General features: G+C 41.0%; 2 protein-coding genes across 9 annotated transcripts in view; one reads left to right on the top strand and one right to left on the bottom strand.

Annotated features, from left to right (window-relative positions):
- Nucleotides 1–4,115: 4,115 nt before the first annotated feature.
- Nucleotides 4,116–13,664, top strand: ZBTB33 (zinc finger and BTB domain containing 33). Of its 5 annotated transcripts, XM_027861399.1 has the most exons (4): nt 4,116–4,243; nt 5,285–5,396; nt 8,370–8,494; nt 8,598–13,664. In XM_027861399.1, the coding sequence occupies exon 4, from the start codon at nt 8,600–8,602 to the stop codon at nt 10,595–10,597; it is 1,998 nt and encodes a 665-aa protein (XP_027717200.1). In that variant the 5' UTR covers nt 4,116–4,243; nt 5,285–5,396; nt 8,370–8,494; nt 8,598–8,599; the 3' UTR covers nt 10,598–13,664. The 5 variants fall into 5 exon arrangements, with proteins under 5 accessions (XP_027717200.1, XP_027717198.1, XP_027717202.1 ...); XM_027861397.1 differs by lacking the exon at nt 8,370–8,494; XM_027861401.1 differs by lacking the exon at nt 5,285–5,396.
- Nucleotides 13,665–14,443: 779 nt separating this feature from the next.
- TMEM255A (transmembrane protein 255A) overlaps nt 14,444–17,485 on the bottom strand; it is an 89,740-nt gene continuing 86,698 nt past the window's right edge. For all 4 annotated transcript variants that reach the window (XM_027861406.1, XM_027861409.1, XM_027861408.1 and 1 more), the window contains one exon: nt 14,444–16,770. In XM_027861406.1, coding sequence (XP_027717207.1) covers nt 16,612–16,770 — 159 coding nt within the window. In that variant the 3' untranslated portion in view covers nt 14,444–16,611. The remainder of the gene's footprint in view (nt 16,771–17,485) is intronic.

The raw sequence follows: 17,485 nt of genomic DNA on the forward strand, positions 1-17,485 counted from the left end.
TTGTTGGTGGTAAGTCTTTTTTAGTCTTGTCCAACTCTCTGTGACCCCATTTGTGGTTTTCTTGGCAAAGATACTGGGGTGGTTTGCCATTTCCTTCTCGAGCTCATTTTACAGATGAGGAAACTGAAACAAACAGGGTGAAGTGACTTGCCCAGGGTCATACAGCTAGTAAGTATCTGAGGCTGGATTTAAACTCAGGAAGATGAGTCTTCCTGACAACAGGCCTGGTACTCTATCCACTATGCTACCTAACTACCCATTAGTTAGGCTAGCAATAACCAATAAATTGGGTCAATGGCCTCTCCCAAAGATCAAAAATATTGAGTGAGGGTAAGATGACAGTGTAAAAATTTCAAGCAACATAGATGTGTCTTCTGATTGGCTATTGATGACATAGTCAGAACTGAGATTACATCATTTGGACCGCCCCTTCTGAAACCTCCTTAACCACAGCCAAGATATGTGATAGAAGACAAAGGTTCTCAGGTGATGGGAGTAGTCTTCAGACTGATGGGAGTAAATTATGTCAATGACCTCTCTCTATGACCAAAAATATTGAGTGAGGGCTGACAGGGTCTTTTATAACAATTACCAAGATAACAGTGCAGGTATCTCAAGCAACATAGATGTGTCTTCTTCTGACTGGGTATTAATGACATAGTCAGAATTGAGATTACATCATCTGGACCTTCCCTTCTGAAACCTCCTTAACCACAGCCAAGACATGTGATTCGAGTCACAAGACAAAGGTTCTCAGGTGATAGGAGTATTCTTCAGACTGATGGGAGTTGCTACAATAGTTTAAATATCTGATATTTGACCATTTAGATAAATCAAGTTTCTCTGGAAAGTGGGTGCTGGGTAAGGTTACAAAGATAAAAGCTTGATCTTTAGGGAAGCTTCTCTGGAATGTGGGTGGTGGGTGAAGCTTACAAGGGGAAGGAATCTCAAAAGGGAATATTAAATCTAGCTTGAAAAAGTCTTAGCAAAATAGAATTAAAATCAATTTTCAATCTGACACTGGGAAGATTTGTGTAAATTGATGCAGAATAAAGTGAGCAAAACCAGAAGAATTTATACCATAAGCACAACAATGTGTCAATGAACAACTTTCAAAGACTTAAGAACTCTGAATGAAATGATCAGATGTATTCCAGAGGACTGATAACGAAGCATATTAACCACCTCCTGCGAGAGAGGTGATGGAATGAGACATTTTTTGGATGTGGCCAATGTGGGAATTTGTTTTGCTTGATTATGCATGTTTGTTAAAAGGGTTTCCCCCACCCTTTGTTCTTTTTTCCCTCCAAGGTAGGGGGGTGAGGAGAAAAAATAGATTTTTAATTGGGAAAAAAAATTGATTAAAAAGAAAACTGCTGGTTCATAGCTATTTAGGAGGGACTCCTTGTAAATTTGAATCAGTTCTTTACATATTTTGGAAATGGGAATCTTATCAGAGAAACCTGTTGTAAAGATAATCCTCCCCTCTAAGCTGTTTCCCTTCTAATTTTAACTACACTGGTGTTTGTTTTAATTTTATGTAATCAGAATTGCTCATTTTATTTTCTGATCCACTCTATTACTTTTTTTTTTTTGGTCATGCACTCTTCCCCTTTATATATGGAATTTGTTTGTAATGAGATCTTTTGTATCTAAGCCATGGATCCATTTGAAATTGGACTTGCTATCTGGTGTGATCTTTTAACCTAAATCTAATTTCTGCTACATAGGTGAGAGTCCTTTCTCCAGCTGAACTGCCAAGTATTCAAACTCTATTGTAGAGTGCTTAACTCTGATGGGCTGAGCACGTTGAGTGTCAAATATAGGTTTGCCTAAAAGACTTTCACCAGGAACTCACACAAGGCAAGCCAAGTGCTCACATGGAGGTCAGAAGAAGCAATACACGAACACTCTTGAGGTCTCTGAATTTTGGAATTGAGACACGGGAGGCATTGGACAGGACTGCCCAGCATGATGTACCCATATCAAAGAAGTCACTATGCTCTGTAAGCAAAGCAGATTTGCAGGAGCTCAAAAGAAATGTGAGATGTGCCAATTTAGAGCCATCTTCACTCCAAATATCCATATGGACCATTTGTGCCCCAGCTGTGGTCGAGCCTTCTGAACTCCTACTGGTCTGACCAGCCACAGTTGGACACACTGTACCTTGACCCCAACATAGTGATGTCATTTTGGTCCCCTTCAAGAACAAAGGAAAACCAATTTCTGCCTGATTTCCAGTTTTTCTAGCAGTTTTTGTCAAATATCAAGCCCTTGCCTCAGAAATTTATTTGGGTTTATTAGACACAATGCCCCTTTGCTTTTGTATACTCTGTATCTTCTCTAATCAGTGTCAAATTGCTACCTACTGTTAAAAACCTAAAAATGCAATTATCTTCCCATTAGTTTCCAAGTACAACTTGATGTAAGGGAAAATGGAAATTTATTAGACGAATTTCAACAAAAACTTTTGCACAATTGTTGCATGGTATTGAAAATTAGTATCATGATGAAGTATTTTTAGGAATTGTCTTTTTCAGTCAATCAACAAGCATCTACTAAGCACTTACCATGGTGCTTAAAGGTAGCACTTTGGCTAGAGCGCTGGGCCTAGATTCAGGAAGACTCATCTTCTTAGTTCAAATCCTCAGACAGTTACTAGCTGTGTGACCCTGGGTAAGTCACCTAACCCTGTTTGCCTCAGTTTCCCCATCTTTAAAACGAGCTGGAGAAGGAAATAGCAAACCACTCCACTATCTTTGCCAAGAAAACTCCAAATAGGGTCACTGAAGAGTCCGACATGACTGAAAACGACTGAACAACAACAATGGTGCTTAATCCCCGGCACTGTGCCAAGAGCTGAGGCTCCAAAGACAAAAGACAGTCCTTGCTCTCAAGGAGCTCACGGTCTAATGGAGATGACACCCATTTAAAATCATGTAAACTGAATTTAGAACCAGACCTTTAAATCGCTGTTATCACCAAGTATTGAACCAAGATTTTTAGAAATAATAAAGCAATCATGTTGCTGTCAGGAAAATCATCCACCAATTATTATTACTAACAATAAGAAGAGATGTTTTAGGGAGGGCCAAGTGGTTTTTTTTTTTTTTCCTTACCATTTATTTATGGTGTTTATGAAAATATTTAAAATATAACTTACCGCATCCTTTCTTTTTTGTATGTTTTATAATGCAGACACTTATTTCGAAATACGCAAATAAAATACTTCTAACTTGAAAAATAAAATGAAATTAACTTTTTAAACGGCAAAAATAATAGTCTGGGAATACATGCCTAACTTTTCTTTTCTTTTAATGATAGCACAACACCATTCAAAAAGTTTAACTAGCCTATGACCGTTGCACCCCTAGCTGTCGCTCAGTTCTAGGGAGACCCCGTTGCTTTTCAGCGAGCGCTTCCCGCCCGTTGGGAAGGAGCCGAAAGTAGCAGAAGGCGCGCTCCCCCCTTCCCCTCTAAGGAGCTGAGCGGCCCCGCCCTTTCGGAAAGCGGGGAAGGGGGGGAGCGAACATTTCCCTCCCTTTCGGAAGGAGGGAAAAGGAGCCGATGGCCCCCCCACCACCCCCTGGCCCCGCCCAGTCCTAGGAAAGAGGGAATGGTTCCCTCCAGTTGGGCGGGGGCTGAGCCCTCCCCTCTCCACGGCTCTCCCTCCCCTTCCGAGAGTAGCCGAAGGGAGCCGAGCGCCCCGACTCCGTCCCGGAAGGGGCCTCCGGGAGCCCTCCTCCCCACTCCGCCCCGGAAGGAGCCCCTCAGAGCCTGGCGCCCTCCTTGCCGAAGCCGCCCCCGGGCCCCCAGCGCCTCCCTCACCCAAGGAGCACCGGGCGGCGAGCACCCCAAGTAGGGGGAAGAAGGCCGGCCCGGCGGGAAGCGCTTCCGGAAGGAGAGCCGGCCACGGCCGTGATCCCGCGGAAGGAGGCAGCGATTGGCTCCTGGGGCCGCAGCCGCGTGAGGAGGCGGTTGGCCCTCGGCGCCCCGCGTACATCGCCCCCTGCCGGCTCTTGGAGCGGCCGCAGCAGACGAGAGGCTGGCTCCAACGGCAGCGGCCGCGGCAGCGGGAGCGCGGCAGCGGCAGCGGCAGCTCCCCCAGCAGCAGCTCCCGAGCAGCAGGCGGAGGGCTGGCAGCGGGGCTTCGAGCTTCCCGTAGCACGAGAGGAGGAGGAGCCGGAGCTGGAGCCGAGGAGGAGCAGAAGCGGACGCGGTGCCCGCGGCCCCTGGGGACCAGGTGAGGAAGGGCTGCGCTGAGAGGGGCTCGCCTGGGCTGGGCCGGTGCCCCCTCACACAAACCAGGAAGCGACAGCTCTGCGCCTCGGGATTTTCCTTTGTGCGGGGAGGGGGGGTGCTCCTCCAAGCCCGGAGACAGGGGCGCCCTGGGGAGGGGGGTGCTGAGTGTAGGACGCGGCTGCTGCATGGACAGGTTTCTCTATGCCTAGGCCCCGGACCAGACGAGAGGGAGCCTTTTACTATTGCCAGTGCCCTTCCCTCTGGGGCTCCTTCTTTCTCCCACTTGACCCTGGCCTAATCCGCGCTTCTTCTCCCCCCTTTCCCCTCCCTTATTCGCCCCTTCGGGCCACTTCCCGGGCCATAACAATGCAGCCTGCTTCCCTGTCTCCCTCCCTCCCTCTCTCGATAACCAGCAATCTGCTTCCCCTCGACACTCCCCACTCTTTCCACTCTATTCACTAGCTTGTACTTTCCCCTATATGTGCCTGTTCTTCTTGGATCCCTCCCCCGCCCCCGCCCCCCCCCACCTACCTTGCACCAGTAGCTGGTGCGAGACTCTTCCTCCCCAAGGAAAACGCAGGTTGCAAACCTTGCTTTCAACCTACTGGCTTCAAAGGGTAAGGGATGGGGGGGGGGAGGGAAAGCAGGTGGAGGAAGGGAGACAGGTTTCAGTTTCTGCAGTGATCCCCCTATATTTGATTCCCCGTATCTGATCCTGTGTTATTTCCTCTCTACACCCCCCCCTCCCTCCCCCCTGGCCCCCCCCCCCCCCCCAAGCCCCCCCCCGCAGTGAGGAGGTTGAACACAAAATGGTTGTGCGGCAGGGATTTTCCACAAAGTCTGGTTGTAGATCCTCAATTTCTCAACCCAAGAAAAACAAACAAATGGAACTCCACCAACTTGCAAGGTTTCCTGTAAATGTCAATTTTCCTTGCTTCCAGTTTAGTAGGACCCCTTTGTGAACCACAGGAAATCGCAGGGCCTTTTTCGGAAATCCTGCCTACTAAAAAACTGACTACTGTGTTGAAATTCCCACATTTAGGAATCTGAGGTTGTTGGCATAAAGCCCAGAAGTCACTCTTTTTCATCTGATGGATGCCTTTATGTTACCCTGAAACTGCTGGATGTTGGATTGACAAGAAATACTCCACAAAGTAATATCTCTGCTATTTTAATCATGTAAAATTCTGGTGATTTTTTAAAAAACTGCACCTTGCATCATGTCAGTGTTGCTTTAGAACTCTGAAAGGAAAAGAATATTCATGATAGTAACATTTTTTTTCTCACAAACCAGTGTGATTTTATTGATGGTGTTTACCCTGATCTTAGTTATTGATTATTATTATTATAAACATCTTTTTCAAGTTTTCAAAATGTTCTTATTGATTAGCTGTGTCAAGAACAGATCAGGATTTCAGTATTATCTTTGGCCAGGCGTTACTCCCTGTTTCAGGGAGATTTTCTGAATTGCCTTTGTCATTTATGTATTCAAATTATGTATTCAAAAGCTACAACTTTGATATAGTGGTAGAGAACAAGTCACTCCATGCATGCATGGTGTGTTTGTTATATTATTTTCTTAGGATTGTAGAATTTATTGACCGTCTAGTCCAGAGGTTCCCAAACTGCCTCCTTTAAAAAAAATTACTCTTTGACCCCTTAGACATCTAATTTCTTTAGCCCTTTAACGGTTTGTTTTTTTTGAAATTTGTATCATTTCAAAAAATATATAAATTTTTTTTTAAAAAAATGACATCTTAAATTTAATAATTTGTTGTAAATTTGCGGGTTTTTTCTACATTGAAATTTTGGTGACACAATATTGCATCATATAACTGTATAGTATTGTGTTGTAAACAAGTCATTACACAAACATATTCCTGCTGATGCATGCTGGACTTCTGACAATGCAACACACTTGCCTGCCAACACTTGCTTGTTAAGACCTGTCATCGGACTTGATCACTGATCAGTTATAACTTGCATTTTGTGTGTTTATTTGGAAAATAATGTAATCACTACAGCTTTAACTCTGTTGCACAACAGATGAAACATGTACGAACAGTTTTTCAAAATGTTCTTATCTTCTTTCCTTATGCTTCTACTGCCCCTTAGTTTTTTTAATTCAACACCCTCCACCAATTGCACTTGAGGCTATTACCACCCCCCCACCCCCCACCCCCGATTGTTCCAGTGCTCCCCAGGGGTTGGTATTGCCCACTTTAAGAAAGTATGAGTCCAACCCCCTCATCTTACAGAGAAGAAAGATGAGGCATTGAGTAGAGCTAGAATACAAACCCAGATGGTAGGACTTTAAAGTTGGAAAGGACCTTACAGGTGATCTAGTCCTAATCCCTCGTTTTATAGATAAAGAAACTGGGGCCCCGTTAGGCAAAAACTTGCCCAAGGTCACACAGGCAACCAATATTGAGGTTAGCATTCAAACTGAGGCACCTAGGTGGTTCAGTGGATAGGGTGCTGGTCCTGGTCAAGAAGACTTGAGTGTGGCCTCAGACATTTCCTAGTCGTGTGATCGTGGGCAAGTCTGTCTTTCTCAATTTCCTCAACTGTAAAATGAAGATAATAATAGCACCTACCTCCAAGGTTGTTTTGAGGTTAAAATGAGATAATATTTGCAAAGTGCTTAGCACAATGCCTGGCACATAGTGGGTGCTATATAAATGCTAGCTATTATTATTACTATTATTAAACCTATGTTGTCTGACTTTGATCATAATTAGTTCTCTGACCACTACCATGACGCTGCCTCAACAAATCTGACATTCTTTTGAGGAAGTTAACTAAACCTCCTCACCCTTGACGGTGAAGGAGAAGAAAGTTATTCTTGTTGATAACTAACTAGCTTAGGTGGGGGCAGTTGTGTTTGAACTAGAGTGGACAGTGACTGCTGAGAGTAGAATGAGCAGGCCAGTCACAAATAAAAGGACTTGAGTGATTTCTCCCAGTGTTTTTTCTGCTAAAAAGATGTTTCCAGTACTTGGAATGAAAACCATAAATCATCAGGAGGAACTTTTCTTCCAAATGTTGATTTTAAATTAACTTGTGGGCCAAGGAAGATGAGAAAAAATGTTCTTTAGTGGTTAACAATGATAGGTAAATGTCTGAACTGAATCAATCCTCAAATTTATAGCACAGAGTGACAACTGGGAACAATTGGTGGGAGAAGGAGAGAGACAACATTTTGTAAAAAGTCAACGGAAAGAGGATGAGAACACGTACATTCTTCCTTCCTAAGAATATATAGTGTACTGACAGATATGACGCTTTAGAGAAAATTGGGCAGGAATGGATCGTTTGCTTGTCTGGCTCCTGGGCATTTATTAAGCACCTTCTGTGTGCAGGCACTGTGTTAGAGGGGATACAGAGACCAAAATGAAATAGTCCCTGTCCTCAAAGTGCTTGTGTTCTGTCAGGGAAGACAACAGGTACATATGTAAGTCTATACCAAATAAATAGAACACTCTTTATTGTTTGAAACCTATCTATATTCAATCAGAGCTCCTTGATGAGCTAATTACATGAGAGCAGTTATTAGTAGTTAAATGTATGGCAGATCATAGTAGCTCACATTTGTTTATGTAGCCTTTTAAGGTTCACAAAATGATTTTGCAAAGCACTTACATGAAATAGTAATCTCATTTGATCCTCACAATAACCTTGAAAGGTCTTATGTACTTTTGTCAAAGGTTATATCAAATTGGTACACCACTGTGGTTGAAAAGATTCATCCCCCGGTGGCCAGTCTTCTATGGATGAACCACTCAAAACTTAGCTTGGTTTGTCCTTAAGACATTAACTGTCTAGTCTGTTGCTTGTACCCAGCTTGGCAGCACCTTCCAGAGCTCCTGCTCTGTTGCATACTCATTAGGAATGCAGGTTTATCTCCACCCTGGGTTGAGGTATTAGAGGGTGATGGTGGTGGAAGAACTGACTAGGTCACACCAGCCAAGAAAGCCCTGCTTAGTCCTCAGGGAAAAGACATAAAATTGAGCATGTGAATAATTTATATAAAAGTAAGAAAGATTAGAGAAGACCATGGGGATTAGAGCTAGAAGGGATCTCAGTCCTCAGACCTCAGGATCTCATCCAACGCTTTCATTTTACAGAGGAGGAAACTGAGGCCCAGAGAGGGGAAGGGACTTGCTGGATTCTAATCCAGGGCCTCTGCCTCCAGGTCCATTATACTTATACAGTGCAATCTCCATGGGTTGAAACTAGGAGCTACATACAGGTACCGAAATGATTATGTTAAAAATGTTTAAATAGTAAAATGCTTTTGTTTTCTTCCCTCCTATCTTTCTTTCCCTACTTTTTCCTTTTTTTTTTTCCTGTAGGCATGGAGAACAGAAAGCTTATTTCTGCCACTGATACTCAGTACTCTGGTAATCTATTGAACTCCTTGAATGAGCAACGAGACCATGGCCTGTTTTGCGATGTCACCGTGATCGTAGAAGATCGAAAGTTCCGGGCCCACCGGAATGTTCTGTCCGCATCAAGTACTTATTTCCACCAGCTTTTTGCAGTTGCTGGGCAAGTGGTCGAACTAAACTTTATAAGGGCAGAGATTTTTGCAGAAATTCTCAACTATATTTATAGTTCTAAACTTATGCGTATTAGATCAGATCTACTTGATGAGTTAATTAAGTCGGGGCAGTTGTTAGGAGTTAAGTTTATAGCAGAACTTGGTGTACCTTTGTCACAGGTTAAAAGTATCTCAGGTGCAATAAAGCAGGATAGTGGTGATCCCTTGCCTCCTGGGACAGATGAAAAGGATCTTCAAGTGCAGAAGGCAGAAAATGAAGGGTCTGATGCTGGGGTGACTATGATGCCTGTTATCACTGAGACTTTTTCTTTATGTGCTGAAGATTATGAGACAAAAAAAATCGGTACTGATTCTGATGAAGACGATGATGTCATTTTCTGCTCCGAAGTCTTACCTCCCAAAGAGGCTTTGCCAGGTAATGCGGCGGCGGCACAAGTCCAGCCCGACCCAGGGCCTGTTGCTTATGCGGATAAGGCTTGTGGTACTAGTAGCTCACCCCCTCTAACAAATAAACCACTGCAGACACTTAATACTTCTGTGAACCAGATGGGCCCAAGTCAGACCCGAAATAGTGAAGAAACACTTAAGTCTTCAGCCCCAAAGCATCTGACTCCAAACATCATTTTGTTAAATCAGCCATCTCTTAACTCCCTACCAAGTTCTTCACATCCTAGTCAGGTGTCTCCTTCAGTTAATTTACTTGTACAGAATCATCAGCAGACACCAAATAACACCATGGCTTTACCTAAACGTAGGGCTAATGTAGAAGTGGAAGCAGAGATTATAGATGATGACGATGACACTATTAGTTCTAGCCCAGACTCGGGAGTCAGTAATCCCTCTTTGCTCCCCCAGCCTGATGCTGCTTTTAATGGCTCTGCAGTCCAGTCAAAGCAGGTCTCTCTTTTTCATCACGAACCACTCTCTAACTCTTTAAAAATTTCAAATGTCATTACTGAAAGCAGTAAGGATTCAGGTGGAGGTGCGAAACATGTGATGGAGGGTCAGAAGATCATTACACTAGATACAGCTACTGAGATTGAAGGTTTATCTACTGGTTGTAAAGTTTATGCAAATATTGGGGAGGACACATATGACATAGTGATTCCTGTCAAAGATGACCCTGATGAGAAAGAGGCCAAGCATGATAGCGAGGTCCCGAAAACATCTGGCAATGAGCCTTCCAGCAAGCGTGTCAAAGTCAAACATGATGATCACTATGAATTAATTGTCGATGGGAGGGTGTATTATATTTGTATTGTGTGCAAAAGATCTTATGTCTGTCTGACAAGTTTGCGGAGACATTTTAACATTCATTCTTGGGAGAAGAAGTATCCGTGCCGTTATTGTGAGAAGGTATTTCCCCTTGCAGAATACCGCACCAAACACGAGATTCATCATACTGGCGAGCGGCGGTATCAGTGTTTGGCCTGTGGCAAATCCTTCATCAACTATCAGTTTATGTCTTCACATATAAAGTCAGTTCATAGTCAGGACCCTTCTGGCGATACCAAACTATATCGCCTACATCCATGCAGGTCTCTGCAGATCAGGCAATATGCTTACCTTACCGATCGGCCTAGGAGTATACCTGTAATAAAGGAAGATGGAATTGTGTATAAGGTTGATGGTGGGAAAGAACCTTCAGAAGGGACTGCCACATCTACTCCCCAAAGCAAGCCAATGACTTGGGATGATATCTTTATTCAACAGGGAAATGATTCAATGTTTAAACAAAATGTAACAGATGGCAGCACTGAGTTTGAATTTATAATACCAGAATCCTACTGAATTGCCTTGGGGGAAGAAAAAACAAACTTGAGTTTGTGTGAGGGGGCAATGGTTTCAAAAGACCAGTAAACTTAAATTGGGGTGAAAGCAAGTTAATTAGTCATTCAAAGTCATCCAAAAGTAGTTTTTATTTGCATTATTTTTAGTTACAGGAAATTGGTAGGAGCAAATTTATCTGAAATTTTACTTGAATATAAATTGAGGAGTTATCTCCAGGGCGAGCTGTTCATTAGTTTATTTTTGGGATTTTTTGTTTGTTCGTTGGTTTTTTTAAGAAAAATTAATGGTATGAAGAGGTAGTTTTCTGAAATGAATTTGAAGCAGTCACTCCTCTCTAACAGGTATTATTGGCATACCTGAACAAGTGGATCTGTTTTATGAATTTTCTCTTATGTATAGCACTTTACTGCTGAATTCTGCAAAAAAACCATTTGAACAATGAGTCTACAATTTTTGTGTTGTTTAACATGTATGAAACAAAAATATCCAGCCGCTTTGAAAGTTATTTTGAAAAGGTTCAAAATAACTATCCTGCCCACTTGGATGGTATGCTTTGGGTCCAGCAGTGCTGTATCGCTCTGGTCCAAATGGATTGTTAAACTTCCATCCGGATAGTTAAACCTGCCCTTTCTTATAAGCTTGTCACCTGGAACAGTGATAGAATTGGGCTCTTCAGAACAAGCTTGACTTATATCTGGCCATGTACCGAAAGAGACCGATGGCTGGTCCACTTTATCCCTTTGCCGCATGGGATATGCAGAGGGAATCATGACGGACTAAGATCTGAATGGTAAGGAATGGAGAAAAAGGAGAAGTCCTGCAGCAATTATTTTGTTAGGAAATTGTCAAGAGCTCTCAACTGCAGACACAGAATGAAATTAGGAAGCAGTTTATTGATTTGCTCGTGACTGACGGGCCCAGATTTATGTCATGTTACTTTTACTTTTTAATCTGAAGGCTGCATTATGGGCTTGCATACATGCATAAAACTATAAAAATACCTAAACTCCATGGTTTTGGGGGAGGAGTCCCTCGATGTAAATTCTTAAACCTAGAATTTTCTAGTAGGAAGTTTTCATTTGAAACAATTGATGTGTTTGTTTGTTTTTTTCCTCAAAGAAAAACCTTAGCTTTTTATGTATTCTAAGGTATGCTTTGCTCCATTCTACCTGCAAACCACTGTGATGCTACAGCATTTGGGAACTTTGTGTGGAATCGTGTTGGCGTACCGGCCTGTGTGTCATCTTCAAAGTGACTCACCAATAGAAAACTTTCATTGGAGAGTCTAGTCAAGTGAGCAAGCACAAATACTTCACTTAGTATTTCCTAAGTCAACCTGTTGAATTTCTGTAAATGATTTGCAAAAAGAAAAAAATGTAAAAAATACAAAAAAAAGTTAATAGATATGAAAAGGTTGTGCATAGTAATAGTTATTTGCAACCTTTCATTAAATATTTCTTATCTGACAGTTTAAAAGAATTTTTCTTTTTATGTATTATAAGAAATAACTTTTTTTAAGCTTAAAGCTTTAATTATAAGTTTTCATGCATATGTCATTGTTGCCAAGATGAATTAGATTTGAAGATAATGATTTTAAAGCTTCTAAAGCTACAAAGGTACCAGAAATCAGTATTTTTAATAAAAGGAGAACAAAACATAAATCATGCTTTGCCTACCCAGGTGTATGCTGTGCATATGTTTTCTGTCTTGTGTGTGAATAGATTTTTGAAATCATTAACATTTTGTAAATTAACCTTTTTAAAAAATGGGAAAGTAGCTTTTAATTTAAGACTCTGCTACCAGAAACCACAGTAGTAGAGTTTGTGTATAGATGTTAATGATGTTATTCTTTGATCATAAGAGTGTACTTGCTTTGAAAAATGTTCTTGGTTGAATTTTATTCGTTTCATTAATATACTACATCAGTTAAACACGATTATTATGAGTGTGAACAATACCTATACCAGCATAGCTTTCAGACCTTTCAGACCTAATGGCCTATGTACAGTTAAACACGTAGATACATTTGGTCACAGTAAGGCTTGGTAAGCTTTATGAATCTGTTGTGACAAATGGGGAATTCCTTGTACCACTCTAATTCTTTATTCAGAATGAAGTGGATGTAATTATTTGCTGCTGAATGTGCCCTATTGAAGTCCTGATCCTTAAATTTAAGCTCTATGCCTATTAAAGGTCACTTTTTAAAGGGCTAGAGGGGAGCAGGGGTTTGGAGGAAAACTGGAAAAATTAACAGTAAATTGTATTTCTGCCAGAAGACTCTTACTTGCATGTGTCTCAGGGTCTTCAGTTTTCCTAGGAGTAATTTCAATATCCAAAGTCCAGAGCGCATATGAAAAACTTTTGAGGGGGGAATAAAACCCTTCACTTCTAGTATTTATCGGGTTGAAAATGTGTAGAGGCCCCTGTTTATTATTTTTTATGGGGCCTGTTGGCCTTTAGATCTCAGCCTGTTGCACTTACTGTTTTTTTTGTTGTTAAGCTAGCTTTTTCCTTTTGGTCTTAACGCTAAATTTCCTGTAAATATTAGCAGATGTTAATGCTTTGAAACAGTACTCGCATTCAAAACAGTCATATAATTTGACAATGCTTAAAGTCTTAGCAAAATCAGAAAAAAAAATGCCATAGCAAACTTGCAAAATCCCTTTTGAAATACTTTCAATGTTCATAATGATTTTTAGTGGTGAATATCCTCCGCCCTGTCACTAAGGGAAACTCTGCTACATCTTTCCAGTATAGCAAAGAGCAACATAACACATTCGAGGTAATCATTGTCAGAGGCATATTTATTTTCTGCTGTTGTTAAGGCATGACTATTATCAAGGTCCGAGAGCTGATAAACTGTACATTGTCTTAAGAGCTTTGACTTCCATAGCTCCGAATTCAAACTGTCTGCTGTTTATTTTTACTGACACTGTAATGTGTATATATACACTTGTACAGTCTTTTGCTTAACTTTTTAAAGTTGTGCTTTAAACTTTAACCAGTAATTCTTGCTGTTAGTTCTTAGAAGCTTTCTATGGCAAAAATAAAAAAAGTTTTAATTCTGTCAACTGTCTTTATTTCAAAAGGTCATCTTTTAGAATTGTGATTAATTTCTCACCTAAAAATCTCTCTCTTAGGGGAATACATATGTAGTCATAGATATTTGGGGTGTGGCGGGGAGGCATACATACCATACACACGTGGATTTCAAAAAAGTTGCCAAACCAGATTGAAAAAGCAGAGTGATGCCGTTTAGAGAACGCAGTCAGGGATAGGCATGTTTGTTTTCCTTGACTTGACCGAACAGTGAAAAAATATAAAATTTCTTCCACATTTATATTACTTTTAAGTTTTGGCAGCTGGACATCAGAGCTAGATTTTGGTTGGCTGCCTCCCCCCCCTTTTTTTTAAATTTTGGATTAGACTTGTGATTTCATTAACATAGGGAACTCCCAATAAGTAAATCCCTTTACCAATCTGCATTTTGGTCTTAGAAGTTCCTTAGGCACTGATCACAGGGCTAGACGAGATTATCCACTGCAAAGGACACCTCTTAAAAGTTCATAAGCAACAATGTAAGGGTGGAAGTGAGCCTCTGTGTCCCTACATAGCTACAGGTGTGAAGCTTAAATGAGGATCAGATAAGCATTTCTGTTGACACCTTGGCAAAACTTCTGATAGGGTTTGTTTTTCCTGTTGGATTGGTTGAGATCTCCCATCTTATGTGCCTTCTCTAAGCCCCTACAGAAAAGTGAAAATCTACAGTTTTAGACAAGTTATATTTAAGTTAAAAACATAAGAAAGACAAGTGAATATTCATACTTTTAATTTCTTTTAGGGGTGAAAGGATAGTTGAATTAATCAGAAACATCACAAAAGCAATCAATTTCAAACATGGCAGTGATACAGGTTTTAAGCAACACTCCATTGATACAGATTCTGGATTAATAGTTGATATTTTCATGCCTTGTTTAGCACTTTAATAATAGAATTAAGAATAAGGCATTAAATATTACAAAATGCAATCAAAATACATATTTTGGAAACATTCCTTCATTACTGCAAACATTTTGCTAAATTAAGATATTAGTATTTCTTACGATAACATACTTTTATATATATATGTATGTATATGTAGTTTGGTGTAATATAAATACTGATAAAGCTGCTCAAATTAATTTAGTATTACAAAATCCATAATGCGTTATTTTCCAGTTATTTTGGAAAGTAAGAAAGATAACAGAAATGAGATCCTTATAATACTTTGGTGTGCAAAAATGTGATGGTACAGAGTAACTTTGCATTTTTTTCAAAATTAAATGCTGGAGCTAAAGGAAAAGAATAAATAAGATGCCAATGATGATACAAGTTAATATCATACTTAGAGTAGCAAGACAAATCATGATATTCTCTATGTAGAATTCAATGGAATCCCCTTTTCCCCCCTCATGCTTAGATTTGCAGAAAAATAAATAGCAATTTTGTTAAGAATTACTGTGGTTTTTTTTTTTCAGACCCTAAATCTGGATGACAAAACTCATGATGCTAATATTGTTTTCCAAAGAGATGCACTGAGCAAATTGAGTGCATTTTAAAGGCATTAAGGAATCCTGCAGCTAGGTGTCTACAAATATCTGTTTGTTTGGATAACCAGCACCTGTCTACTACCTCTAGACCCTAGTCTGCTCTATTAATATTGATCATTTGTCAAATTGGGGGAAAAGTGACCTGTTTGCCAAAGGACTCAATTTTTCTTTGGCCCCTCTATTTTATAATACCCAAATGTACGATTATCAAATTGTTCTTTTAGCAGTCTTTTCTCGTAGAGTATTTACTTATCTCTTCATAGGCTGAGTCCCCCAACTGGAGTAAAAGCCCCTTGAAGGCTGGGACAGGTTTTCTTTTTTGCAGTAGTTTAATTGCACTGAAAGTCTGTATTTGGTGGAGGACAAGGTGTTAAATTTTGTAGTGGGAGTCAGCCTCACCTTGGGTGTCATGAGGATCAAACAAATAATGTACATAAAGCTGTAAGCACCATATACATATCTATTATTTGAACTTCACTAGTATGGTTTGAAGCTTGGAATATTTTTTAAAAGCTGCTCAGACGCTTTAAATCTACTATAATACTTAGAAATTGAGCGAGATGACGATGTCGCAGTTTGTACAGAAGTCGGGCAGGAGCCTGACATGGTGGAATGATTTCGTTGCTGTTGTGCAGAATGTGTGAAGTTTGTTAGCATGCTCAACCAGCCCAGTGTTAGAAGATTAAATAGCCACAGAGATCACAACAAATCACTAGCGATCCAAAACAAGCTAGCACTAACAAGAACACACAGAATTGTTTCTAAGTAAGATGTGTATTTTTCATCAAAGCAAAATGTGTAATATCCACAGGTTCCTGGGTCTACTTTTTGGACCCGCTTTTGAAAAACCTCACTTGTATGTTTGGATGGTATGTGAACAAATCCTGATATCCCCACTAAAGGAAAGGGAGGAACCATTGCACTTTTCCCTTTGAGAGGTACCAATAATGAGATCTGAGCTGATTTTTTTGCATCACTCAGGAGCGTGAAATAACTCTGGTGAGGCCCCATCACTAGGGACTTCTTGGGTCCTGACTGGTTGAAGGTAGGGGTGTTTCAACTGAGGGGACAGGTGGCTGAGGGCTATGGCCAACTTGCATAAAATGAAAAATGGCAATTTGGCCGCTGCTGAATGCAGGTGGAATGGGAAGGTGTAGGATGCAGCATGCCAAGTCCTTGCTGTGCGGGATCCCCTGCAAGCATTCTTGCAGAGAGAAGGTGAGCTGATCTCAGTAAAATGGAGAGAAGTGGTGGGTTTCACCTGGTCACCCCCTCTTCTGCACTGATAAATAATAAGCATCACCTTCCCCTGCCCGGGCAGGCAAATCATGAAACTGCAAACACGATGGAAGGATCACACCTTAAACTCAACCAATGCTACAATAACAGACATCCATGATCTCAGTGGGGGGCAGGAGTTCTTCATCACGGGCTATATGGAGGCGGCTTTTCAAAAGGTGAATAATACGGTGGGGAGTACTGTGGTGGCTCATTGGAGGACCACATGTAACTCAGAGAAGGCGAATTAGACTGAGGCTCATCAGAAAGTCCTGGCGGGTTGGAGCCTGGAAAGACACTGGTATGCTGTGTGAAGAAAACAAAAGTCAGTTCAAGGCCGAGCAACAATAGACTCAAGAATACAGTATCCGTCAAAATAATTTCTGCTTGTTCATCTTTGAGTTTTACATTTTCCCATCAGAGGCAGCTTGGCATAGTGGCTCGACAGCTGCCTAAAAGCTAGATGACCTGGGTTCCAGTTTCACCTCTGACATACTGGCTACATGACCCTGGGTAGGTCGCTTAGCTACTCAGTACCAGTGGTATCAAATTCAAGTAGAAACTAAACCATACCTAAGAATCCCTGCTGGTACATATTGACTTAGAAAACCATGTCGTAACATTGTCTATGTTCTATTATATTCTCATTTTCTTTGTTAAATATTTTCCAATTACATTTTTAATCTGTTACCCCATGCATTTAACAGCTCTGCTCTAGGCTAATAACTCTCTAAGCTCCTAAATCACAGAGAAGGTGCCAACCCACATCCCTTATACCAATGAAGTCATAGGTCTGATCCGTGCCCCTATTTTCACGAGGAATTTATAAACCTTTTTTTTTTGAATAATCAATCAAGAATTTATTAAACTACTACTACATGCCAGGCAGAAACCAGCTGTGGCAGCTTCATTGTCCTTGATGGTGAAAAATTTGTTATTAAAAAATGTTTGTAGTCCATTTCCATTTTCTAGTTTGTTGTCTTGCTTCCATTTTCGCCCCTGCATGGCCTTGGGAAAATTG

The sequence above is a fragment of the Vombatus ursinus genome, unplaced genomic scaffold (genome assembly GCF_900497805.2).
Source record: "Vombatus ursinus unplaced genomic scaffold, bare-nosed wombat genome assembly UNPS02014735.1, whole genome shotgun sequence".
In the NCBI taxonomy this organism is placed as follows: domain Eukaryota; kingdom Metazoa; phylum Chordata; class Mammalia; order Diprotodontia; family Vombatidae; genus Vombatus; species Vombatus ursinus.

Bases quoted from the DNA above. Each gene is read 5' to 3' on its own strand.
- ZBTB33 (XM_027861399.1), top strand. From the start codon at position 8,600: ATGGAGAACAGAAAGCTTATTTCTGCCACTGATACTCAGTACTCTGGT.